Here is a 27,311-nt window from a genome sequence, read left to right as displayed (position 1 = left end):
AAGTGCTTTCTTCAGTTACACAACTTGAAGGTCAGATATTATTATCCCTATCTTACAGAAGATAAAATATAGGACCTGTAAATGAAAGAGATGGGACTGGAATCCAGGCCTCCTGACCAGCTCAGCTCTTTCTGCTACTTACATTGTCTCTCTACATTGGCACAGAGCAAGAAAAAAGTCCTCACACTTCATTCCTCACTCCACCAAGCATGAGTAGTAAATAAAAAGCAGATGTTTTGAATTTGTACATCCCACTATGGTCAACTAAACTTTTGCTATTTCAAACACTTTCAAAGAATAATGTGATACCCCATCTCCCTCCATTTGTCCTGGCATTAAGTTTCACCATAGCGGTCATCTCCCGATAGTAATTATCTTCAAGGTGATCTATAACGACTCCATCCCCATCAGAGAATTGCAGATTATCACTCCTCTAAGGAGGCTAATTCCATCAACAATCCTAAGTGCAGTTTGAAATGTGCGTCTTGTAATTTTGGTAATTAAACTGAATCAACCCAAAATCTTTAAAATTAATCATGAAAACTAGCATGTGACCTTATACAGAGAACCAAAAGTATATAGACCAGATAAGAATACAACAAAATTGGTTTCTTCTGGTCTGTACTTGTAAAAGAATTAACTTTTTTCCCCAATGCCGAAGATAAATGTTCATTGAGAAACATTTAGAAAATTCCCATGAATACCCTTTTCCTAAGTTGTATTCTAAACCAGTTGTTTGCCAGAACATATTCATTCCATAGCATCTAATGTATTCATAAATTTACCTATCCTACTTTGATGAGATCAAGTTACATACCCACTGATAAAAACTGAGGAGAAGTAGAGGAATGAGGTAAAATATCTCAACAGTAGCATATCAGTATGTTCATGAAGGATTTGGGGAAATACTCAGTCAAACAATAGTCATGTTTCACCTTATTAACGTGATTCTCCTTTGAAACAATTACTTTTAAACCAACAAGGAAAGATGGTCTTCTGACTCTGATAGTTAAGTGGAATCATTAGCTTCAATTAGTAAAGAAGATTTGATTTGGAAAAGACCTCATAGATCTAAATCTTAGCACAACCCATTATTTTACTTATAAAATTTTGAGTCTGCAGAGGTTAAGTGACTTACTGCAAATTACTGACAGTTGCCAAAAGTAAATATACTTCAAATATACTTCCTTTAACATAAGGTTTTTAGATCCTGTTTTTTACCCATATTACCTTACCTCTCATCAGATTTCAAGTTAGGATAAGCAGTAGCTTATTTCTCAATTCCAATGGAAAATTGAAAAGAACACAAGGCACAAAAATATCTTTATTTGATAGCAAAATTTTGATGTTCGACAACACTTGCTTGAAAATTGTAGAGTTCTCAATAAAACTTTTAAGAAACCAGAGTTTTAGGTTGTGTAAGTTAAAGAGAAATAATCCATTTTCAGACTGAAGTCATACTCTGTTGTTTTTTTTTCATTGTGATAATGAAGTCATACTGATGAGGTAAAGCTAAAATATTTTTTCAAACCTCTATATTTAATTTTTGCTGAACTTTATACAAAAAAAAAAAAGTCCCTTTCTTATTGTTCAAAAGATTGTCTTTTTTCCCTAGTGTGCAGGTAGAAGTCTGGAGCTGCTCTTGGCATATTCTATATGACTCTGAAAGGTTCATTTCTCTTCCAAGGTTAATATGTAACTAGCACAAAATATGGCTTACCTGTAATTCAATTAAATAAGCAATGAATTAAGCCTTGCTTTGGTAATTTTTGTGGACAGGTATAGGTAGGGCAGGACTCCTTACATTTTAGCAGTGCTTTTCCCTCAGGTTTTTCCCCAAACTATTTTCTTAACCTGAATTCTTGTGTCCTCTTGATCCTTTCTTAATAGCCATTAATGGAGTACAATGTCTTTCTTTCTCTTATTTGCTATGCATGTTCATTCCTCATGAGAACTGGAAGTATAAACCTGGTTCCTACTTTTTGTCTAGTAATCATAATCCTTTCTAAGAGATGTTAGAAAAACATCATTGACATTAAAATTCATAAAGACATGACTCCTAGATCTCAACCTAAAACTATGACAATATTTTAAACAAACTTCCTAACACTTTGCTAAGTAATTATCATTTTTCAAGTGCAATACTGTCATAATGCCATTTGACATTTTCAGTTTTAACTAAATTATATAGTATTCATTTTTTTCTTTGTAGCAGAAGCAATTTTTAGATTGTAGGATTATAAATATTGGGCCAACTTTCCTCAGCTAAAACAGAGCACTAGAGCAAGCACCAAGATAATTTAGGCCAACTGTTCACAACTTTTATTCTGACCTAACACATAAGATAGAGGACATTTGTTTATACAACATTCCTACAAGCATATCCAGGGATATTTCACATTCTCAGCCACCTAGCTATATACCTCCACTTATTTCTCTCCCACAGAGGAAAGCTTATCATTATGCGAAAATGAACATGACATCATTAAAAGTCCAATGGTGTAGCGTTAACCCCTTGAATTTGTCTTGTAAAGTAAATTAATACATTAATACTTAAAACTCTTTCAAAGCACCTAAAAATGTGTAAAATAACTAAGAAGAGTTTATGAAGTAACATATAGAAGTCTATTAAAAGATCACAAGAGATTATCTAATGCAAAGCCGTAAGTAACCTTGCCATTAAGTTTACCTGTGCAGTTCACGACACAAAAAGTAGCATTTTTCAGTGATTGACCAAATGACAAGAACCTCTTTTACATATATTTAAGAAAAAATATACTATATAAAGACATATTTCAAAAAGACTTTGGGTAATTCTGAAAATGTCTTTGAAAAAGAACATAATATTGCCATGGAAATTTGCAAAGAAGTAACCTTTGAATTAATTTCTTCTACTATATTTAAAACAACTGCTACTGGTAATGTATAAGCTATTTGACCGATTCTTACTATCAGGTTTATTAAGAACTGAAGATTCCAACCTAACATCTTTGAACTAATCCAAAGACACTAGTTTTAGTAATATATTGCCAGAAAAAATTAATCAAGTTTCATTCAAAACATTATTTATAACTTTAAAAAATTCCATATATCACTGGAATTAAGGTAGTATAAAACTAAAATTGATTCTCATAAGTTAAGATGTATATGAGAAACCCTAGAGCAACTATCAAAAAATAAATAAAAATACAATGACAAAACGGTTAAAGACATTTAAATGCTACATTAGAAAATATTCACTTAATGCAAAAGCAAGCAGTAAAGGGGAAATAAAAGAATAAAAAAGGCATGAAACACAAAACAAAAAGTTAAATGGCAGACATTAAACCCAGCTATACCAATAAGAACATTAAATGTGAATGGATTTAACAATCCAGACAAAAGGCAGAGACTGTCAGATTGGGGAAAAAAATAAGATTTGACTATACACCATATACAAGGGATACACTTTAAACTGAAAGATATGAATTGATTAAAAGTTAAAGGATAGAAGAAGATATAATCATGTAAACAGCAACCACAAGAAAGTTATACTAACATCAGAAAAAGTAGACTTTAAAACAAAAATATTATTAGAGACAAAAAGGGACATTTTAAAAAGGACATATGCACATGACAATTACAATCATATATATCAAAGCGCCAAAATATATCAAACAAAACCTGAAAGGAATGTAGGGAGAAATAAAAACTCAGCAGCAATAGTTGGAGGACTTTAGGGACACTTGGGTGGCTCAGTTGGTTAAGCATCCAACTCTTAATTTCACCACAAGTCATGATCTCATGGTTTGTGAGTTCGAGCGCCACATCAAACTGTTAGTGCTGAGCCTGCTTGGGATTCTCTCTCTCCCTCTCTCTCAAAATAAATAAATAAAAAAAAAATAGTTGGAAGATTTCAATACTCTTCTTTCATTAATGACTGAACAACTAGAATAAACCATTAATGGATACATAAACAAGGATATATTTGAACACTATAAACAACAGACCTAACAGACATCTATAGAACACTCCACCCAGCAACAGAATATACTTTTTTTCTTAATGCACATGTGAACATTCTCCAGGATAAATATGTTAAGCCACAAAACAAACCTCAATAAATGTAAGAGGATAGAAATAATACAAAGTATGTCCCCTGGCCACAATAGAATGAAATTAGAAATCAATAGCAGGAGAAAAAATTGGTTAACTCACAAACGTATGGAAATTAACACACTCCTAAATAGCCAATGGGTCAAAGAAGAAATCAAAAGAGACATCAGAAAATACTTTGATATGGATGAAAATGAAAAAAAAAATACCAAAATTAATGAGATGCATATGAAGGAGTGCTTACAGGAAAATTTATAGCTGTAAATGACTATATTAAGAAGAAAGATCTCAAATCAATAACCTAACCTTCCACATTAAGATACCAGAAAAAGAAGTACAACTAAACCTAAAGCAAGAAGGACAGAAATAATAAAGATCAGGGTAGAAATGAATGAAAAAGGAATAGAAAAACAACAAAGAAAAATCAGTGACACCAAACCCTAGTTCTTTGTTATGATCAACAAAATTGGAAAAAAAAGAGAGAGAGAGAAGACTCCCATTAGTAGGATCAGAAATGAAAGAGGGGGCCGCCTGGGTGGCTCAGTAGGTTGGGCATCCGATTTCAGCTCAGGTCATGATCTCACCATCCATAGGTTCAAGCCCCGCATCAGACTCTGTGCTGACAGCTCGGAGCCTGGAGCCCGCTTTGGATTCTGTGTCTCTCTCTCTCTCTGCCCCTCCCCCGCTCAAGCTCTGTCTCTGTCTCTCTCAAAAATAAATAAACATTAAAAAAAAATTTTTTTTAAAGAAATGAAAGAGGGGGCGCCTGGGTGGCGCAGTCGGTTAAGCGTCCGACTTCAGCCAGGTCACGATCTTGCGGTCCGGGAGTTCGAGCCCCGCGTCAGGCTCTGGGCTGATGGCTCAGAGCCTGGAGCCTGTTTCCGATTCTGTGTCTCCCTCTCTCTCTGCCCCTCCCCCATTCATGCTCTGTCTCTTTCTGTCCCAAAAATAAATAAACGTTGAAAAAAAAAATGAAAAAAAAAAAAAAGAAATGAAAGAGAATCATCATCACTGGCCTTATAAATATAAAAAGGATTATGAAGAAATACCATGAACAACTGTACACCAAAATTAGATAACTTAGATGAAATGGATAAATTCCTATAAAGACACAAACTATCAAAACTGCCTCAAGAAGAAACAGACAATCTGGATAGACCTATAACAAGTGAAGCAATTGAGTTTGCAATCAAAAAACTACTCACAAAGCCCAGGACCAGATGGTTTCTGAATTCTACCAATTAAAGTGAAAACTGAATCAACTTTGCACAGTGAGGAACACTTCCCAATTCATTTTATGAGACCAGGATTATCCTTATATCAAAATCAGACAAAAGATATTACAAGAAAAGTAAATTACAAACCAGTATCTCTTATGAATACAGATCAAAAAAATCCTCATCAAAATACTAACAAACTGAACACATAGCAGCATTTAAAAAGAATTATACACCATGACCAAGTACAATTTATCCTAGAATTTCAAAGTTGGTTTAACATTTGAAAATCAAGTCATGTACTACATTATATCAATAAATAAGAAACAAAAATCACATGATCATCTCATTAGATGTAGAAAGAGCATCTGACAAAAATCCAACACCCTTTCATAATAAAAATAAAAACAACTAGGAGTGAGATTGGAACTTCCTCAACCTGATGAAGAGTATCTATGATAAGTTAACATCATAGTTAATGGTGAGTTATTTCTCCCTAACATCATGAACAAGACAAGAATATCTGCTCTCATCACGTCTCTTCAACACTGTGTTGGAGGTACTAGCCAGAGCAATTAGGTAAATGAATGAATGAACGAATGAATGAATAAATGTCATCTAGGTTGGAAATGTAGAAGTAAAACTACTTCTATTTGCCAGGTGTCATAATCGTGTATAAAGAAAATCCTAGGGAATCCACTAAAAAAACTATTGGAATTACTAAATGAGGTCAGCAAGCTTGCATGATACAAGATGAATCTACAAAAATCAATTATATTTTTAATCACTTGCAATGAACAAACATGAAACTAAGAAAACATTTACAATAGCCATCAAAAAGATAAAATGGGAATAAATTTAACAAAAGTACAAAACTTATACTCTGAAAACTACAAAACATTGTTGAGAAAAATTAAAGATTTAAAATAAATGGGAAAACAAGCCATGCTCATAAATCAAAAGACTTAACATTGTTAAGATGGCTATACTCCTCAAGGGGCACCTGGCTGGCTCACTTCGTAAAACATCCAACTCTTGATCTCAGGATTGTGAGTTAAAGTCCCATGTTGGGGCTTTTAGGGGAGAAAAAAATGCCAATACTGCCCAAAGCGATCCACAAATTCAAGGCAATCCCTCTTATAATTCTGGTGTCTGATCTTGCCATTTTCAATGATGTAGATGGAGCTAGAATATATTATGCTAAGTGAAATAAGTCAATCAGAGAAAGACAAATACTATGATTTCACTCGTATGTGGAATTTAAGAATCAAAACAGATTAACATATGGGAAGAGGGTGGGAAGAGAAGAGAGGGAAACAAACCACAAAAGACTTAATGACAGAGAACAAACTAAGGGGTTGACAGAGGGAGGGAGGTAGGGAGATGGGCTAGATGAGTGATGAGCACTAAGGAGGGCACTTGTGATAAGCATTGGGTGTTGTATGTAAGTGATGGATGAATCACTGAATTCTACTCCTGAAACAAACAAACTTCTGGTTGTTTTATAGAAACTGACAAGCTGATTCCAAAATTCATATGGAATTGCAAAGGACTCAGAATAGCCAAAACAATCTTAAAAAAGAACAAAGTGGAGGACTCTCACACTTTCCAAATTCATTTTCTTTAAAAAAAAATTTTTTTTATGTTTTTATTTTTGAGAGACAGAGTGTGAGTGGGAGAGGGGCAAGAGAGAGAGAGGGAGACACAGAATCTGAAGTAGGATCCAGGCTCTGAGCTGTCAGTACAGAGCCCGACACAGGGCTCAAACACATGAACCATCAGATCATGCCCTGAGCCGAAGTCGGACGCTTAACCGACTAAGCCACCCATGCACTCATTTTCTTTTGAATTAAGCGCTACACCCAACATGGGGCTTGAAGTCACAACCCCAAGATCAAGAGTCACATGCTCCACCAACTGAGCCAGCCAGGCACCCCTCATACTTCCCAATTTCAAAACATACAACAAAGCAATTATAGATGATCAAAATGTGGTAGAGGAACAATAAAAAGAGTGGCACAATAATAGAGAATCATGACTCTCTATTCCTACATTTTTTGTCAACTAACAAGATTGTCAAGATCATTCAATGGGGATAAAATAGTCTTTTCAACAAATGGTGATGAAATACCTCAATATTTATATGCAAAAGAATGAAGAATGTTACCTGACAACATACATAAAACTTAACTGAAAAGGGATCAAAGACCTAAGAGCTAACACCATAAAACTCTTAGAAGAAAACACGGGTAAATCTTCATCATCTTAGATTTGGCAATGAATTCTTAGATATGACAATAAAAGCAAGAGCAACAACAACAAAACAGATAAATTGTCCTTTGTCAAATTAATAACTTTAGTATTTCAAAGACACAATCAAGAAGACAACCCATAGAATGGAAGAAAACATAGACAAATCATACTATCTGATAGGAGACTTGTATTTAAAATATATAAAAGACTCTTACAACTCAGTAATAAAAAGACAACCCAACTTAAAAATGGGCAATGGACCTAAATAGACATTTCTTAAAGGAAGATATACAAATGGCCAACAAACACGTGAAAAAAAATGCTCAGCATCATTAGAGATCAGGGAAATGCAAATAAAAACCACAGGGAGATACCACTTCACACACCCTAGGATGACTAGAATCAGAAAGTCAGGTAATAACAAGGTGTTGGCAAGAATGTGAAGAAATCAGAACCTTCATCCACTGCTGGTGGGATTGGAAAGTGGTGCAGTTGCTTTGGAAATCTATTTGGCATTTCACTAAAATGTTAATTATTATATTAACCCAGCAATTCCTCTCATAGGTATATACTCAAAAGAAATGAAGACACATGCCCACACAAAACCTTGGACATGAATGTTTATAGCAGCATTATTTAGCCAAAAGATGGAAACAACCAAAATGTCTATTGATTGACAAATACACAAATAGGATGTAACTACGCAAGGGAAAATTTGCCCAAAAAAGGAATGACATAATGATACATGCTACAACATGGATAAATCTTATACATTATGCTAAGTGAAAGAAGCCAGTCACAAAAGACCATATATGATTCCATTCATAAGAAAATCCAGAATAGGGAGATCTACATAGAAAGTAGATTACTGGTTGCTTAGGGCTAGGAGGCAAAGAGGGGAGATAGAGTAATAGTTGAAGGGTACAGTGTTTCTTTTTGAGGTGGTAAAATGTTCTAAAATTGATTGATGATGGTTGCACATCTCTCTGACTGTATGCAAACCACTGAACTATATACTTTTTTTGAATTATATACTTTAAAATGGTTAATTGTATAGTAGGCAAATTATATTAATAAAGCTGTTAAAAATTAGTGATAAAATCTGTTTGCTTATGCTCAAATCAAATAGATTTAACTTCTGACAATCATCTTACAGTTTAGTACTACCATTGCTCCCATTCCCTCACTGGACACTTTGTACAAGGAAAAGATTTTGTAAAAGTTCAGTAACAAGTAGCCAGTTAAACAACTAATTTGTAAATAAATGGATTTCAGAATTAAAACAGACTGAATAGGACTGAAATATTTTCTACATGCATGTTAGTGGGCACTACTCTTATATGTCAGTTTACTGAATCTCTTAAGTATACAAATAGTTGAATTCTACACCACAAGGAATCTCAAGCAGCTCACTACCCCTCCAAGGGCTTCAGCTTCCCTAGGCCAGACTCCCTGAAAGGTAATTCTGGCCTCATCTGTCATTGACCTGATACCCCAAATATCACCGCAATTTTTTATAGGTTATGTGATAAGTATCATAAAGACTGGTGCCTTCCATGTCCCTGTCTTGTGTAGAACCACTAAAATGAAAATTTTCCATACTATGTGGGTTACTTGGTCATATCCTGAAATGCCATCCCCAGAGGAAAAAAAAAAACTCACATTGTACAGAGATACAGCAAAAAAGAAGCAAACTCAAAGTCAGAACTTGGCTCTAGAACTGATCTATTAGAAATATTATCTTTAGACAGGGAACTTCACTTCTCTAGATCTCCATTTCATTACTATATAAATTAAGTGGACTAGAAGACCTAAGATTCTGTTCAAGTCCAAAATCCTGTAATTCAAAACTGTGAAATATTAAATCACATATAAAAATAGCATAAGTATAATGGTAGTTAAAACTGTATAGATGCAAAACCAAAAAAAAAAAAAAATAGCTACCTTCAAAAACACTAGGAAACATCTGTTTTTGGAGTATTAGTACAAGTCTAAATTCCATAGAATCAGAGAAAGAAATCTTTCCTGAGAGTATATGTGAACTAACAACCAGCTAATAACCTCCTCTACCTTCCCTTCTAGTATCCATGACTATTTCAACACTGGTGCATGTAGTGAATTCACAAACCAAATAAAGGTCCAATGTAATTACAAGGCCTATGCCAACCAAATCTCAGAAGAAAATATTAAACATTTAATACCCACACTTAAATGCATTGATGACTGTAAGTGAACTTGTGTTTTAAATGTAGAATATGCTATAAAAATATAGAATATGCTATAAACAATAAACAATAGGTTCTTCAAAATTAGATGGCTTCCAGTTTATATGTTTGACTATTTTGTTTTTAATATTTTATAAAGGCTTTGGCTAATCCCAAATTATTTTTCAACTGCCAACAGCTTGAAAACAATGCTACTTTTTCATTGGTTTAAAAGTTAAGAGCACGTTAAAAAAGGGGCGCCTGGGTGGCTCAGTCAGTTAAGCGTCTGACTTCAGCTCAGGCCATGATCTCACTGCTTGTGAGTTCGAGCCCCGCATCAGGCTCTGTGCTGACAGCTCGGAGCCTGGAGCCTGCTTCAGATTCTGTGGCTCCCTCTCTCTCTCTCTGCCCCTCCCCCACTCACACTCTGTGTCCCTCAAAAAATAAATAAATATTAAAAAAAAAAAGCATGTTAAAAAAACAGATCATCTAATTCCTGTACTTATCTCCATTAAATAGAAAGTATGAAATTATTATCTGAACTGTAGTCTAACCTTAACTATGTTCCTGTTTAGTACAGCATGAAATCAGAAGTATAAATGGGTTAAACAATCGATGGTTTGTAACTAATGTATTCTGATGGTCAGCTATATGGTATAGAATAGTACTTTAATAGCAACAGTCTTTTCAAATATAAAGGCTACTTTTTTTGGTTCAAACCTTGTCCTTGTTAAAAAGTAGAAAACTGGGTTTCAAATACGTGTACTTTCCAGAACTGCCAGGTTGTCAATGTGTTTTTGCAGATATCAAAAAATGTATACCTCAATACAAGAAAAAAATTTAACAGCACTTGGAGTGTTCACTTGGTTGGAACTAAATTTAATAACTTTTATTCAACAGGTTCATGCTAGAGTAATGAACTTTCTAGGGTTCTGATAATCTTCTACTAAATAAATACACCTATGTATTATACACACACACACATATATATGTATAGGGAACTGTACTAGCGTACATATTGTCTAAAAGAACATATTAAAGACATTATATAAAAAATTTTACATTTTTAATAGGAAAACAACCTTTATGACAGCTAAATAGACAAGATATATTTAATTTTTAAAAAGAAAAATTGTTAGTAATAAGAGTAGAATTCTAGTGATAAATGCACTGAAATAATCTTTTGAAATAAACCACCTTTACAGAAAATTATTAATGCCAGACTCTATTAAAGTGAATAAAAAGGAAATTTATTTCAGAATTTATACCAAAGGTGCATTATGGATACATGTGTTACTCTGGTACAGTAAGGCAGGAAGCCCAGCCTCAATGATAATATAGCCTTCATCCTAACATAGTCTGCCTCTTAGTATGTGCCTCATAAATAGTTTGTTCCAAAAGGTGAAAATTACAAGCGATTTTCTCTATTGATAGCTTTATGAGTAATTTTGACAACAGAATAAAAAAGTCTTAATTCTTATTTTTCTAATTATCTAAAGTCATGTCAGTCTCACAAGAAATACCTGATTATTGTTTTCAAAGAAAATTGAGAAGAGGGATATTTTCAGACTTTTTAAGCAAGCTAAATCATAAATACCATATATAAAAATAAAAGGTAAATTTTAGGCTACCTCTAGATTTTAATTTTTTTAAAAAACATTAAATCATTTTATTTGCAATGGTGAGGTAAAGTGATGAAAAGAAAAACTTGCACAGGTGCTTTCTTAAGAAGACCAATGGATAAAGCAACTGAATCAAGAACTGTGCACAGAGGTGCTGAATGGACAGTCATAGCTACCACATCATGCAGTTTATTACAAAAAGTGAAACTGCTATAGCTTTTTTAATGTTCACTGTTGCTCTCTTAAAACCTTGCTCAATTTTAGGGGCACCTGGGTGGCTCAGTCAGTTAAGCATCTAACTTCGGTTCAGATCATGATCTTGCAGTTGATGAGTTCAAGCCCCACGTTGGGCTCTGTGCTGACAGCTCAGAGGCTAGAGCCTGCTTTGGATTCTGTGTCTCCCTCTCTCTCTGCCCCTCCCCTGCTTGCACTGTCTCTATCTCTCAAAAATAAATAAACATTAAAAAAAATTTATATATAAAAAAAAGGCTTGCTCGATTTTAAAACAAGTATCAGAAGGAAGTCCCTTACATATGCTTATTTTTCAGTGGCCTCACATAATGATTCTCCCATTTAGAGTAGTTACACATACACTGATGTTTTTATCACAATAAAAAAAGGGAAGAAAGAAAAACAAATGTGGGTTCATAAGATGGAATCCATGAAGAGGCTAATAATGGATCCTTTGACTACAGAAAATCAGCAACAGACTGCAAATATTAATTATAGAAAACAAGGGCACCTGGGTGGCTCAGTTGGTTAAGTGTCCGACTTTGGCTCAGGTCATGATCTCAGAGATCATGAGTTTGAGCCCCGCGTCGGGCTCTGTGCTGACAACTCAGAGCCTGGAGCCTGCTTGTTCTCTGCCCTCTCTCTCTGCCCCTCCCCTGCTTGCACTCTGTCTCTCTTAAAAAAACAAATTAAAAAAAATTAATTATAGAAAACACTTTATCAGTATCATAAAAAAAGAGTATGATAAATTTTTTCTAAAATACTCAATTCATTTTTATGATAATTCAATCAAATACTTATAAATTATTCATGTACTTTTCTGTGAGTTTTTTTTATTATTAATATTTATGTTTTCGGGTATTAGTTTTTCCTGCTCTTGCATCGAAGTCCTCCCATAAATCCCTGGAAAGTCATAAATATCCCTATAGCCATGGGTAAACCACTAAAGTGATAATTCATCAAGATGTATTTTTACCTAATAAATAAATCTGTTGTGAGGTTAATTTCTATTTATATAAAATAATCCCATTTAAGCTATGAAAAATAATGTTCCATATTGACTTTACTATGGCTCAAACCCTCAGACAAATAAGTATCTCTCTGATTGCCTGTTAATGCAAAGAAAACTGGGTAAATTTTATATTCGTATTTAAACTACTGAATACCTGTAAACAAAGTAGCATTTATTAAAATAAAATAAACACTTAATTTATACTAAATTCCACTCAGATTTATACAAGTTTTTCATTCTTAATTTTTAAATACATACATGATTTTTTTCAAACATTTTCAGTCAGGTATATACAATAGTAAAATATGACATCCAAGCCAGAATATGATTTTTAAAATAATGAACCTCTAAACAGCTAGTAATGTACAATGTGTAAAATTCCAATAAAACACAGGTATATTCTTACAGAAATGTTAGTCCTATAATACTGAGCGATATTTACAAGCAAACATGATCCAAACAGCACATGCAGATTCAGGGTAAGTAAACACTCGGACACGAACTGCCAGTCGCACCTGGTCTCCACGGCAACAGATTATTTCTTCACAGAAAGGAGACCTACAGAAGAAAGAAGATTTATTCAATTAAGAAGTGAACATAGGTTTTACTTTTTTCCAAGTAAGTCAGCATTTAAAATAATTTTTAAAAATCCTGTCTCTGCTACCAACAGCCCTGTAATTTTGGTTAAGCTATCCGAAATATAGAACATTTCCTCACAGTGTATAAATTTAAAAAATTACACTAGAAAAGATCAGAAATCTTCAACTAATATTGCACCAAAATCAATGGGAAAATTATCCAACTACCTAGAGCTACATTTCAGACTCACAATCTGTGGCAAGGAAAATAAATCATTATAAAATTTCATTATGTGATTCTAAAATCATTCCTAAAAAACCAGACTAACAGATTGCTAAAACTGTTAAGCCAATAATAACATTTATGAATTCGAAAAGTCATTCACCGAAGACATGTGGCAAATGCACGCCTTGCATTTCTATATACAAAATGTATTGGGAACCCTTTAAATGTGTGACCATCAGGTACAGCCCTCCTTATGGCATCTTGAAATTCTTCATTGCCTGCAGATATACTTGTTGTACGCTCAAATTCATAAGAAGCCAAAGCTGGTGATAAGAGATAGGAAAGCTGGTCTTCCCAAACAGTGGTGAGACCAAGATCCTATAGCAATCAAAAGACAAAAGAAAAAAAGAAAAGGTGAAATACACTAATATTTTAGAAACCAATTGTTAAGTGTTGACTATTTTAACATATGCCAAGAGAAAATTCTTAAAACCTGTCATAATTTTTTAAACTTTCTAGTAACTATTATAAAGACACATGCAAATAAAAAATAAAAGGAACTATAGGTATCTGGTTTTACTTCTTAGAGGAAAAAAATGTTTTTTCTTTTTTTTAAGTTTATTTATTTATTTATTTATTTTGAGAGAGAGAGAGAGAGAGAGAGAGAGAGAGAGAGAGAGAGAGAGAGACAGACAGGGCAGAGAGAGAATCTCAAACAGGATCCACGCTGTCAGCACAGAGCCTGACAAGGGGCTCAATCTCACAACCACGAGATCATGACCTGAGCTGAAATCAAGAGTCAGATACGCTTAACTGACTGAGCTCCCCAGGTACCCCCAACAAAAAATTTTCAATACAATGATGTTAGTAAAGGCTCCAAAATCCTATAGCTCCTTAATATCCACTAGAAAAGACCATGTGGAGTAGTCCTACTATGAAAAACATGGTACCACTGAATTTTGAGATCACATTTTATTTGACTTTAAATAATACGATTGAATCTGCTTAATTTGAGAGCTCCAACATAAATTTAACTGTAGTAGGGGAGAAAAGTCAACAAATGAATTGCACGTATAATTAAACTCAAGTATTTATTGAGCATTAACTCTTAAAAAAACACTAGCTTTTATACTATAAAGAGATAAAAAGATGAAAAAGACATGCTATAGGCCCTCAGGGAGTTTAAAACATGTTTCTATGGAATGTTGAAGGCAATTATGATTTCATTTATATACATCAGAGAAACTACAGATATTCAGACACATGACATTTTAAAAACAGTTATAAACATAAAAAACTTCTCAAAATTCTAAATATTTTGATATAATAAATCTCTAGCATTTCTTGATTTTGCATTCAAGGTTTTTACTGGTTCCAAGTGACCTCAAAGGTCCAGTATCATCCATCTATTTCCAGCAGCAAAAGCAAATCTCACTTGCTGATTTACAGGCACTACTAACTTAGTGATCAACACTGGTATCTAGCTCAGTTTTTTTTTTTTTTTTTAATTTTTTAAATTTTTTTGGAGGGGGTGCCTGGATGGCTTAGTTGGTTAAGTGTCTGATTCTTGGTTTCGGCTCAGGTCGTGATCCCGAAGTTGTGGGATCGAGCCCTGGGTCAGGGCTGTCTGTGCAGAGACTGCTTGGGATTCTCTCTCTCCCTCTCTCTGCCTCTCCCCTGCTCATATGCATGCGCTCTCTCTCAAAATAAATCAAATAAACTTAAAGAAAATAATAACAAAGAATAATTTTTTTAAGCTTACTTATTTTGAGACAGAGACCATGCAAGCAGGGAAGGGACTGAGAGAGGAACAGATAGAATCCCAAGCAGGCTCTGCACTGTCAGTACAGAGCCCGAGGTGGGTGGTGAACTGTGAGATCGTGACCTGAGCTGAGATCAAGAGTCAGACGCTTAACCAACCAAGCCACTCAGGCACCCCTGTTTTCTTTCTCTATTCAAATTCTTATAATGTAATAAAATACTGGTTTTGTTTGTAAACAAAACCTAAGAAAATTAAAATGCAGTATGAGTGATGGAGGGAAAGGGGCAGTAATGAGGGGCTTTCATTCCCAGCAGTGTAATGAACTAGATCCTTGAGCAACCTATTGCTGAGAACTACAAATGCCAGACTAAATATTTACCAAAATACTTTTAGATGCTTTGATGAATTAGCAAGTAAGTATGGCAGATTTTAGAGGCCAAAGCTAATAGTAACTGGAGCCCAGAAAACATATCTATCAGTTTGCCTTTGATGGCCTCAAGAAACACAGAAAACAGGATTCATCAAAAGGTGAATTAGAAATAAATTTTCTGAGATTCTAGTCCTTTATCAGTTATATGTGTTGCAAATAACTTTCCCCATTCCAGTACTGCTCTTTTCAGCCTCTGACTGGTTTATTTTAATGAACAAAAATTCTTAAAATACACTAATCTTTTATGATTAATGCTTTTTATGTCTTCTTTAATGTACTTTACAAAAGAAATCAAAATGGCTAATAAAGAGGTTTGACCTCATAAGTAATCAGGAAAATGCAAATTAAAGCTAGAAGGACGTAATTTTACATCTACCTAAGTTAGTGTAATAGGAAGAAAAAAACAAACAAAACTAACCTGGAAAAAATGGATATAAAAAATTATAACCCAATATTTTCAATAGGGAATAATACGAATAAGTACTTCACAAAAAAGAAATAAAAACAGTAGTATTTAACAAAATCTGAACTAGTTCACCACTCTTTATTTCTAGAAGGAAGTAATAAATTTTAAAAGTATTGGTGGGGTGCTAGGTGGCTCAGTCGGTTAAGTGACTTGATTTCAGCTCAGGTCAAGAACTCTCGGTCTCACGGTTCCTGAGATACAGTCCAGCATCGGGGCTGTGCACTGACAGCATGGAGCCTGCTTGGGATTCCATCTCTCTCAAAATAAACTTAAAAAGAAAAAACAGTACAAGTATTGGTAAATTTGGAAATTTCTGAGTCTCAGAACTTAACTCTCTTGACTCTCAAAACTATAAGCTTCTTAAGGGCAGGAACTCTGCTGCCCTTTGCTTTGTTAAATTTGCTTTGTTCAGGTATAAAAGTGACTGTACTATCCCACCTGCACCCCTCCCAAAATTGTTAAATACATAGACAACTGACAAAAAATGCATGAAACTACTAAGTTCAGTATTAATTACCTTTCTGTGTTCTGACACTAGTAGCCTTAGCTGCATTTCTATTTCATTACTTGTTACTGAAGCATCAATTGTAGATGCACATAGAGGGGGAAAGGGAGGAAGGGATGTTGTAGCTCCTGGGGCACACACAGATTTGATTGCTTCTTCACTCATGGGTTTCCATTTGGATTCATCATTCAAATCAAACACACATATTTCTACTGAGTCAGAGGGCTGACAATTTCCCAGGAACATCTGATGATTGAAAACACAACCAATTGTTCGATATGGGTACAATGGCTTGGGCTGTTCAGCTACTGGAGATTCATCAGGATTGACAGGTTTGTGGATATACCTAAAAGAAGTAAATCATAATTTTATATAATAAGAACTTAAAAATTAAGAAGGCAGCATCTTATTGAGAAAGAAAATTATTTGAACACTTAAGGCCATAACTACTTCCCAAAACTAGAGTTTAATATTTGTTTTTCCTTCTTATATTTCTACAATTACTCTATCTACAGTAATTGTATGGCACATAGTATGATATAAAAATCAACTCTACTCGGGGGGCACTTGGGTGGCTCAGTTGGCTAAGCATTCGACTTCGGCTCAGGTCATGATTTCACGGTTCGTAGGTTCCAGCCTCGCATCAGGCTCTGTGCTGACAGCTCAGAGCCTGGAGCTTGCTTCAGATTCTGTGTGTCCCTCTCTCTCTGCCCCTTCCCCACTCCTGCTCTGTCTCTCTCTCTCAAAAATAAATAATAAACATTAAAAAAATTTTTTTTAATCAACTCTACTTTAACATGAGAATATATTCTATGTATAATCATTAAGATCAAAAACATTCATCTCAGATAATACAATTAAAATAATTTAGCTACGTGTTATTAGGCATAACTAACCAAAATGATTATCAACCAGGGAAAAATTCAGAAAAAGAAGAAGATGGCCCAGGGCTGAGCCTTTAAGAACTCCAACATTTAAAGACAAGATAAAGGAAAATTGAGAATAGCCAGACAGGAATAATGAAAACTGAAAGTGCTATGGGAGAAGTTAAGGAAAGAAATGATCCTAGCAAGGAGGGAGCACTGAACTCTAAAAAATATGATGACAGAAAAACTAAAAAAAAAGTATACAGTGGATTTACCAATGTGGAGTTGGTGACATCAAATTTTCAAAAGAAATCATGATTTACAACCTGAGCTTATTTTTAGGCTTGGGGAAAAACATCAGAAAAAGAGTATCCCAATTACACAATTAAAAGTAAAATGTAATTTTTTTTTTTTCACCAAAATCATGTTGGTAAAGAATATTCTAGGTATATGAATTTTCTTCAAATTTAACAGCTTTTTAACTATAGTAATTTTTTACATAGTCATCAAAAAGGATCCAATAATAAAAATTATCGGTATGTGCCTTTGGGTACCAATATAAACAAAGAACTTATAATTTAAAACATATGCATCTTCATTTTAATATCCTTGTAAGCTGAATTGACAAACCTGTGTCCCGTTAAACTCTCCCAAAAAGTGACAGTTCCATCAGTTCCACAGGTCATAACCCATGCATGAGGTATTCCTTTTGCCTTAGTCCCAACACACACAAAGGCTTCTAATCCATATCCAAGAAGAAGGCTGCACAGAAGATTAGCATGATCTTCACAGTCACCCTAGAAAATGAAATGAATTTAAGTATTTATTCCTTCACATTGTTTCCTCATCAAATATTCAAATACAAAATTATAATAAAAGGGAATATTAATTTTTTCACTTTTAATCATAAGTCTAGTGTTAAGCTGAAACAATGGTGGGGGGACAAAATACACTAATTTTAGAAGACCCTAAATTATTTTACACAGTCAGTGCTCACAAACCTGATAGTCATAACATGTATACTTTAAGAGAGGGCTTTCAGGGGTGCCTGCCTGGGTGGCTCAGCAGGTTAAGCGTCTGACTTCAGCTCAGGTCATGATCTCATGGTTCATGGTTCAGAAGTCTGAGCCCCACATTGGGCTCTGTGCTGACAGTTCAGAGCCTGAAGCCCACTTTGGATTCTGTGTCTCCCTCTCTCTTTGTCCCTCCCCTGCTCGCCCTCTGTCTCTCTCTCTAAAATAAATAAACATTAAAAAAAATTTTTTTTTTAAAAAGAGAGCTTTCATATCAAAAGTTTATAAAAACTCATAAAACATAGATAGAAATGCAGCAAGATTTTAAAGATGATTAGCTAAAGGACATGAACAGACAAGATGACAAATGATACACTAAGAAATGTAAATACATGGGAAAATACTCAAAACAATGAGTTACAGTATCCATATGTAATCATCTTAAGGCAATAAATACTAGGAAAAATGAGAGAACAAAATGCCAACAGTGGCAATAATTATAGTAGATTATATATAATTTTCCCTTCTATTTTCTAAATTTTCTTTGACAATGTTCTATTACTTTCAAATCTTAAAAATGTTATGAAAACCACAAAAATAGAATATATCTTATATCCTATAAAAAATCAAAATATTAAACAGTAAGGATGCAATTATATTAAGATATGTATTTAAGTGTAGGACTGTGGGTAATTAATATACAAAAGCAAAAATAACAAGTTCAGGGTTAGCATGGGGGATGAGTTCTTTCCCCCCAAATTTTGTATTAGTGGCTCTGCACTGATTTTTTTTTTAATGTTTATTTATTTTTTGAAAGAGAGAGAGAGAGAGAGACAGAGTGTGAGTGGGGGAGGGGCAGAGAGAGAGAGGGAGACACAGAATCCAAAGCAGGCTCCAGGCTCCGAGTGTCAGCACAGAGCCTAACGTGGGGCTTGAACTCACAAGCTGTGAGATCATGACCTGAGCCAAAGTCAGCGGCTCAACCAACTGAGCCACCCAAGTGCCCGTGCACTGCTGTTTTTTTTTTTATTAACTATACTAAAACCAATAGCATTTTAAAATCATTAATTGACTTTTGAAAAATATAATATCCAACCTTTTACACCCAATTTCTATACTGAGATTTTATAGTTTAAAATTTTCAAAGGAAAAATAATACTCCCAAAGATATTCAATGAAAAATTTACTCACAAGAACATCAAAAAATTGGAAGCAAGCCTACTGTAGCCAAGAGTAACAATTACTACAATGGCAAAATAGTTAAGTAGATTTTGTATGTCAACTAAAGAAAACCTTATACGGACAACCATTTTAAAATGGAGATCATAAAAATTATAGCAACACATGGAAAAATGTTCATAGCATAATGTTAAATTATAATGTATAAATTATAGGGCACAAAATTTTATTTCTATCTCAATTATAATTATAGAAAGAATGATAAATACACAGGAGAAAAATATAAAAATATAAGAAGAGATGAAAAACCGGCAATAGAATTAGATGTGAAATTGCACCTTTTCTCTTGTAATGCTGCTGTTTGTGCAAGAATAACTTTTTCAATAATTTTCAAGATTCTAATTTTAAGATATTCTTTCTCTTTAAACAAACTCAGGTGAACATAATAGTGAATCAAAGGGATGATTATTTGCTTTGCAAAATCATTTTTTACATGATAATTTTAAATATGTACCATTCCTACTATATTTGAAGTTAAAAAGCTAAAATCCATAAACACAACTTTTGGAAACCACAGCTTGAGAATAAATCAAAATAATTTTTTATAATGTTTAAGTTTTCAATTGTTTTTAAGGTAAAATCCTTCTGACAAATCAATCTCTAATCTTAAATAGGTTCTACTGGATAAGCTTTGCCTTGTGAATGAACACTCATACTATTTATACAACCTCAAACTAAACAAAATTATTTCAAAACAATAAAGAAATTTCTTTTCTTCTGTTTTGGTAGAACTGGAATGCTTAAAGATGCTCTTATTTTTATATTATCAAAATTTTTAGAACACAGATTAGGAAACATCACACACAATCTATAAAATTAGTTTACTGAAATCAATTCATTTAACATCAATAAACTTACACAATTTTTTTAAATAAAATCAACAATGTGTCTTTTTAAAAAAAAATTGTAATGTTTTATTTTTGAGAAAGAGAGAGAAAGAGAGAGACACACAGCATGAGTGGGGGAGGGGCAGAGAGAGAGGAAGACACAGAATCAGAAGCAAGCTCCAGGCTCCATGCTGTCAGAACAGAGCCCCACGTCAGATTTGAACCCATGAACTGCGAGATCATGACCTGAGATCAACTCAGACGCTCAACTGACTAAGCCACCCAGAAACCCCTACACAAATTCTTAAATATATACTTATATTTGAAACTAAACACAATACCATGCAATCCAAGACTTTTTTCCATATTCACTTTGTACTGCCATTTTCTCTTTTAAAAAAATGTATCATCTAAGTAGATTTTAACACATGAATAGTACTAGAAAGACCGCTGTTCTGGTCCCAGCGCCATCTCTAATTCACTGTTTAATTTACCTCTATATCTTAATTTCTGACACTATACTACTTGTCTCTACCTCACAAAAATCATATTACACTAAATAAGAAGCTATACAAGAAAATAAAGATGCCAAGGTTTTTCTTTATGTATTGAAAACAAAAGATTCTGACTAGTTCAAACGGACAATATATCCATTTTTCTAAGTTAATTATTTTCAAATGCAATAAATTCACAATAATGAAGATGTACTGGTTTTCAATTCTATTACATATGTAGGATACCTTGTTTCTACAGAGAAAGGCCAGCAGAGTGCACCACTGTTCCTGTTTACCTCCTCCTCCAATAACCGGGGCTCTTTCATAACCAAGGACATTAACAAATCTTGCTGCTTGCCTTGGAGTATCCAAAAGCCTCCCAGCTCGAAGTGGTTTAATATAGGAACAGACTGGTCTATTTATCCCATTTTCATCCTGGGGGAAGAGGGGAAAACACTGTAATGACAGATTAATCATCCCCAATTTTAACACTTTCTTAGAACATATTAATGTGGGATAAAAGAATTCTGGACACCACCACTTATTGAATGCTTACCCTGCATCCAGCACCAGGAAGCTGAGGGCTGTGCATGTAATTTTTCTTTTAGTCCTCTTAACATCTCTTACTGTTTTCATTTTATAAATGAAGAAACTGAAGCTACAGGTGTTATGGAATAGAGCTGGGATTTAAACCCTGAGCTGTCTGACTCCAAAGCTTGTGACAATAAGAACTTGAATTCTCGTGATTCAGCAATCTCACTACTGGATATATATCTGAAGCAACTGAAATCAGTATGTCAAAGAGATATCTGCACATCCATGTTCATTGCAGCATCACTCACAATATCCAAGGTATGGAAACAACTGAAATTTCCTTTAATGGATGAATCAGTAAAGAAAATGTGATATTACATATACAACAGAGTATCATTCAGCTATAAAAAAGGAGATCCTGCTATTTATGACAACATGGACATATCTGAAGAGTATTATGCCAAATGAAATAAGCCAAACAGAGAAAGTCAAATCTTGTATGGTGGTTGTCACTTACATGTAGAACCTTAAAACAAAACAAAACAAAACAAATCAAAGGTTCATTTCAAGAAATAGAGAATAGAATGGTTGGGAAGAGGGAGGAATAGGGGAGATGTAGGCTAAAGGGTACAAATTTTTAGTTACAAGAAGAGTAAGTTCTGACGATCTAACGTACAGCATGATGAGTAGTTAATAAACTTGAACGTTGCTGAGAATAGACCTTGAGCATCCTCACTGCACAAAAGAAGAGTTAACTATGTGAGGTGATGGATGTGTTCATTATCTTAATTTTGGTAGTAATTCCACAACATATATGTATATCAAGTCATTATGTCATGCACTTTAAATATATACAATTATATGCGTCAAGTATCCTTCAATAAAACTGAAAAAAAAAAAAAAAAGAACTCCTCTGAAAACAGAATAGGCAAGTGGGTAGGGGATGGAGAGGGGCTCTAAGCCAAACTATTCTTTCATATTATCATACAGAATTTAATACTATGTATTCAAACAATAGCTTTTCTGATTTACTGACACAACAACAAATTATCATAGCTCATTTTGTTTGTTTCCGTTACACTTGGAGATCCACAGGAAACAACAATTTGTTAACCAAGTCAACTGAAAGCAGAGTTTTGAAAATCATTTTAGAAAAACATCTTACATTTCAAATACAGAATATATCCTAGGAGTTGAGCTAAAGAGCTACAGTGCATACAAAAGTCTCTGATGACTGTCTACCACTATGCTTTTAGAGTTAATATTATAAAAGCCCACATTTCCCTTAACTTCTTGATTACTGAGATGACAAAGTCAAAGGTCTACTTTCTATTCAAAATTCAAAGACAACACTCTCTATTATGGCAAGGCTCCTCAGAAATAAGACCTAACTCAGCCAACAGAAACATCATCTGTTCGAATTATCGGAACTATAGATGTCTTTTCTACGCCACAAAAACATCACTTCTCCAATATAATCTCATACTTTAGCAATAAAAAAAAAATCCTATCATTTTCATTTAATTATAATGAGAAAGTCCATGAATTCTTATATGATGCAGAGCAAAATGTTATGATTTCACTCATAAGTATGGTCCTCAACTCTAAAAGGTACTGATTTTTTCCCCTGTGCTCTCCCACCCAACTGTACCTCCTGGCTCAAACACATCCATGGTAGTCTCTAAGTCTCCATCTCCCCCATGCTATCTTAGGAATCAGAAAGAGACAGAATGAAGGGATAGTTGAAACGAAACAAAACAAAACCTCAAATAGAATGAAGAACCAAAGACAGATAAAGAAAATAAGGAAGAGAGACAGGAAAAGGAAGGAGATTTAAGCATAGGGTATTTCAAGGTACTCATTTTTTTTTAATGTTTATTTATTTATTTTGAGAGAGAGAACAAGCGTGCACGTGGGGGTGGGGGGGGGGCACAGAGAGTGGAGACAGAGAGACAGAGAATCCTAAGCAGGCTCTGTACTGTCAGCACAGAGCCCCACATGGGACTCAATCCCACAAACCCTGAGATCATGACCTGAGCCAAAACTAAGAGTCTGACTCTCAACTAAATGAGCCACCCAGGCACCCCACAAGGTACTCATTTTTAAAACAGAAAATCATGATTCTAATTTTAGAGACAAGTAGAAAACTACTACTTGGATTTTTTACGTTAACTCATTAACTCAGTATTATTGTTAATCTAGTGTAGTATGAGAATATTAAGTCCTGAAATCACAATCTCAACATTAAAAGGATAATCTCAATCCTCAAGTGATTTATAACATTTTCCTAAAATTTAATGGCCTCAAAGATCAACTTCTATAACTTTTTAAAAATTTCTTGCACTAGAAAATTTAAAAGCTATGATTAAGTGAATTACTACTGTACTGTAGCAAAACAAGCAAGGGAGGGAGAAAAAGTACAATGATTATTAAATGTAATGACTCTGAGGATTCCACAGATGTTTGGTTAGGATAAAGGTAATTAACTGAGTTCCTGAGTAAGCCATTTAGTCCTATTCTTACAACTCCACTAATAGGGAAGGCATGAGCACCTAAAAAGTGGATGCATTTGCCCTAAATCAATCATCAATAGTAGCAGCTTAGAATACAAATATATCCTATGTTTCATTACAGCAATATTTCCTATAAATGTCCCCATAAACTAAATGTCTTAAAAATTTCAATATTTCAGCTTCTAAACCTGCACTGTCCACTAAGAATTAAGAATTTCCACTAAGAATGCCACCAACCCTATGTGGCTATTTAAATTTTAATTAAAATTAAGTAAGATTTAAAATTCAGTTCTTTATTGCATCGACCATATTCTGCATGCTCAATAGCACAATGGCTACCATACTGGACAGCAGAGAACATTTCCATCACTCCAGAAGGATAGTACTGTTGTAAACTATTTCTTGTGTCTGAAAGCGATGGAAATTCATTTTCAGACCATGTATAATTTAATATTATATATTATGTTATATATAAATATAATTTAATTATATTATATAATAATATTCTTTTGTTTAAAACTATAGTTTTTGTGATTGGATTGACTGCCTTAAGTAACTGGTGCTCCTTAATTTCCTATCTAATCAAATATAGAAAGCAGCAGCAAAAAACACTTCTGGGGAATAGCAGTAAGATAAACAGTTTATTTACTCTCTCTATATAGAGAGAGGTGGTCCCATCAAGCTAAAAAAGCACTAGGCAAAAGTGCAACTTAATAAAGTCTCCAAGACTGAGTTGCTGTTTGATCTTAGGAAAGATTCTTCATTCCTTTATCCCTTATACTGCTTATTTTTTCAAAAGTGGCAATGCCTGACAAATTGACAATCTCATATGGTTACCATGAAACTAATGACCTATGTGGTTCAAATATTCTTACAATGAATTTTAAGAGACGAGAACTTGTTTAAGTAATATTTTCTGCATGAAAATCCCCATTCCCTGATTTGCTTAACTGCATATCTCAACCTCTTCCTCCTCCTCTCTCATTTGTCATTTCTTTGATCCACTTCCTCACCCACCCAGTCTTCTTCTGGTCCCAGATTCCACATGGCAATGAATCTCACCTCAGACTAAATAGACAGTAAAGAGCCAGTTATATTTTGACTGGTTTCTCTCCACCCCATCCTGACGTCACTGCCACCTCACCTGCCCAAACAATGTACAGACAATGCGATCAGAAAGTGAGAAACCTTTTCCCTCATTTCCACCACTCATCAAGTAGGCTCTCCCATTCCTAAGCTCCTCATTTAGAAATTGAACCACTCTTAGCCCATCCCAGGGTAAAGCTAGACAAATGCACAGGATTTGAGGTATGTTACTCAAAATAACACCATACTATACTCATATAAAAGCATCTATAAAACACTGAATACATATAAAATATTTGAATGGTTCCTCAGAATTACACAAATTAAGGATCTGATCATATATTTTATGCTGATTTGTTAATGAGAGAAAATGGGCATGGGATACAAGAAAAAACAGAGGCAGAGATATATAATTGAAATGATGCAGTTAAATATGACTAGTCACTGGCTCAGATGTATTGGCTAAATAGAATTATTACATGTAACACTGTCTTTAAAAAAATACCCTAACAACATATATGTCTAAGCATATATGCCCAAAGCCCCAATTCTGCACATGAAAACTAATACCACAAAGTATCCTAGTAGTTAATCATTTAGTACTAAGTATCAGTCAGGGACACACTCCAAGTTAAACAAAATGGGTTTTCATCTGTTTTAAATCAAATACATTAAAAAAGGTTTTAAAAAGGAATTGAAAATGAAAACCAAATTAAAACAAAGATTATGTTATGTTACTCACCTACTTAGTAAAAGAGAGTATCACAAAATCAGCATTCTAGTTTTACAAATAAACTTCCATTTGTCTGGAATAAATACATTTTACAAATTCAACTTTATACATATATGAAATTTACATACATGAAATTTACATATATATGAAATTTACACATACAACAGTAAATCTCAAATACAGATGTGAGCCTTTCCCAATGCAATTTACAAACCTGTGCAAAAATCTTAACCAGCCGGGAGTTGTGTGAGGGTCGAATCTGCAAATATTCTCTCCACCACTGCTTAGCATATACAAGAAATAATCGTTCTTTCTCTGCAGTTTTCTGACGTTCCAAAGCAAGCTTGAAATTTAAAAAATATATTTTTTCAATTTCTATTTCTTCTCCTTAATTAAATACCGTAACAATTCTACATACTGCTCCCCATCTCTACCACTACCCTAATCTAAACCACCATCATCGTCATCATTTGTAAGAGCCCCTGACTTCCCAGTTTAATTTTTCTTTGAGAGAGAGCATGTGCATGTGCACATACACACACGTGTGTGTACCAGCTGGGAGGGTTAGAGAGAGAAGGAGAGAGAATTCCAAGTAGGCTCTACGCTGTCAGTGCAGAGCCCGACGCGGGGCTCCATCTCAAGTGTGAGATGACCTGAGCCAAAACCAAGAGTTGGCACTCAACTGAGCCACCCAGAAGCCCCTGACTTCCCTGTTTCTGCATACCCTCTCTACAATCTGGTCTACATATATTAGTCAGTGATCTTTATTCTCCCAAGACAAAAATTTAATAATCATATTGTCATTCTCTTGCTTAAAACTAATAAATGATAATTTTCTAAGAAAACACTGTCTAGGATCAACAGGTAAATATACAACTACGAAAACAAATACACAAAGAAAAGAAATTCAGAATTATTTACCTGCGTGTTCACTACTTCTTGAGATAATGTTTGATTGAGTGGTGGGTACATCTCAAGTTTTATATTTAAAATTCCCACAGAAACTTTTGATTCTGTGCCTATAAATATAAATATTTAGAACTTCAGAGGTTTCAAAACTATGTATACTTAGTCAACCAAAGTCCAACCAAAATAATTTAAGAATTTTGTGTTTCCACTTACATGAAATAGGTAATATTCAACATCACCTTTAATATTCATATTATTTGAGCCAGATCAAATTAGTTTTTATTTTGTACAAAGGCCTTTATCTAATTATAAGATTACCTATTTTCTGACCTTCCTAATCACATTTTAAGGGACTTTTGGGATCTAATTGATTTGGGATTCTTAATTTTTAATCTCATTAAATGTACGCCAACCACATTTACATTAAAAACAAAGTCAAAACAACTGTTAAAATCTCACTCTCAGAAAATATTTATACTCTTTGTCATCCAAAGTA

The 27,311-nt window shown here is 34.1% G+C and overlaps 1 protein-coding gene across 4 annotated transcripts in view; it reads right to left on the bottom strand.

The window, feature by feature from the left end:
* The window catches only part of CEP76 (centrosomal protein 76), a 33,854-nt gene that overhangs the window by 310 nt on the left and 6,233 nt on the right, over positions 1-27,311 (bottom strand). For 2 of the 4 annotated variants that reach the window (XM_027068422.2, XM_027068423.2), the window contains exons 6-12: positions 26,828-26,925; positions 26,121-26,249; positions 21,287-21,475; positions 18,098-18,264; positions 16,614-16,947; positions 13,599-13,816; positions 10,998-13,192 (exon numbers count right to left, since the gene is read on the bottom strand). In XM_027068422.2, coding sequence (XP_026924223.1) covers positions 13,054-13,192; positions 13,599-13,816; positions 16,614-16,947; positions 18,098-18,264; positions 21,287-21,475; positions 26,121-26,249; positions 26,828-26,925 — 1,274 coding nt within the window. In that variant the 3' untranslated portion in view covers positions 10,998-13,053. Of the gene's footprint in view, positions 1-10,997; positions 13,193-13,598; positions 13,817-16,613; positions 16,948-18,097; positions 18,265-21,286; positions 21,476-26,120; positions 26,250-26,827; positions 26,926-27,311 lie in introns of those variants that run through there. The other 2 variants (XM_015079630.3, XM_027068425.2) reach the window with 2 other exon arrangements.

This window comes from Acinonyx jubatus, chromosome D3 (assembly GCF_027475565.1).
Source record: "Acinonyx jubatus isolate Ajub_Pintada_27869175 chromosome D3, VMU_Ajub_asm_v1.0, whole genome shotgun sequence".
Taxonomy (NCBI): domain Eukaryota; kingdom Metazoa; phylum Chordata; class Mammalia; order Carnivora; family Felidae; genus Acinonyx; species Acinonyx jubatus.
Note: the sequence above shows the minus strand (reverse complement) of the source record. Positions and strands in the feature narration are given on the sequence as shown.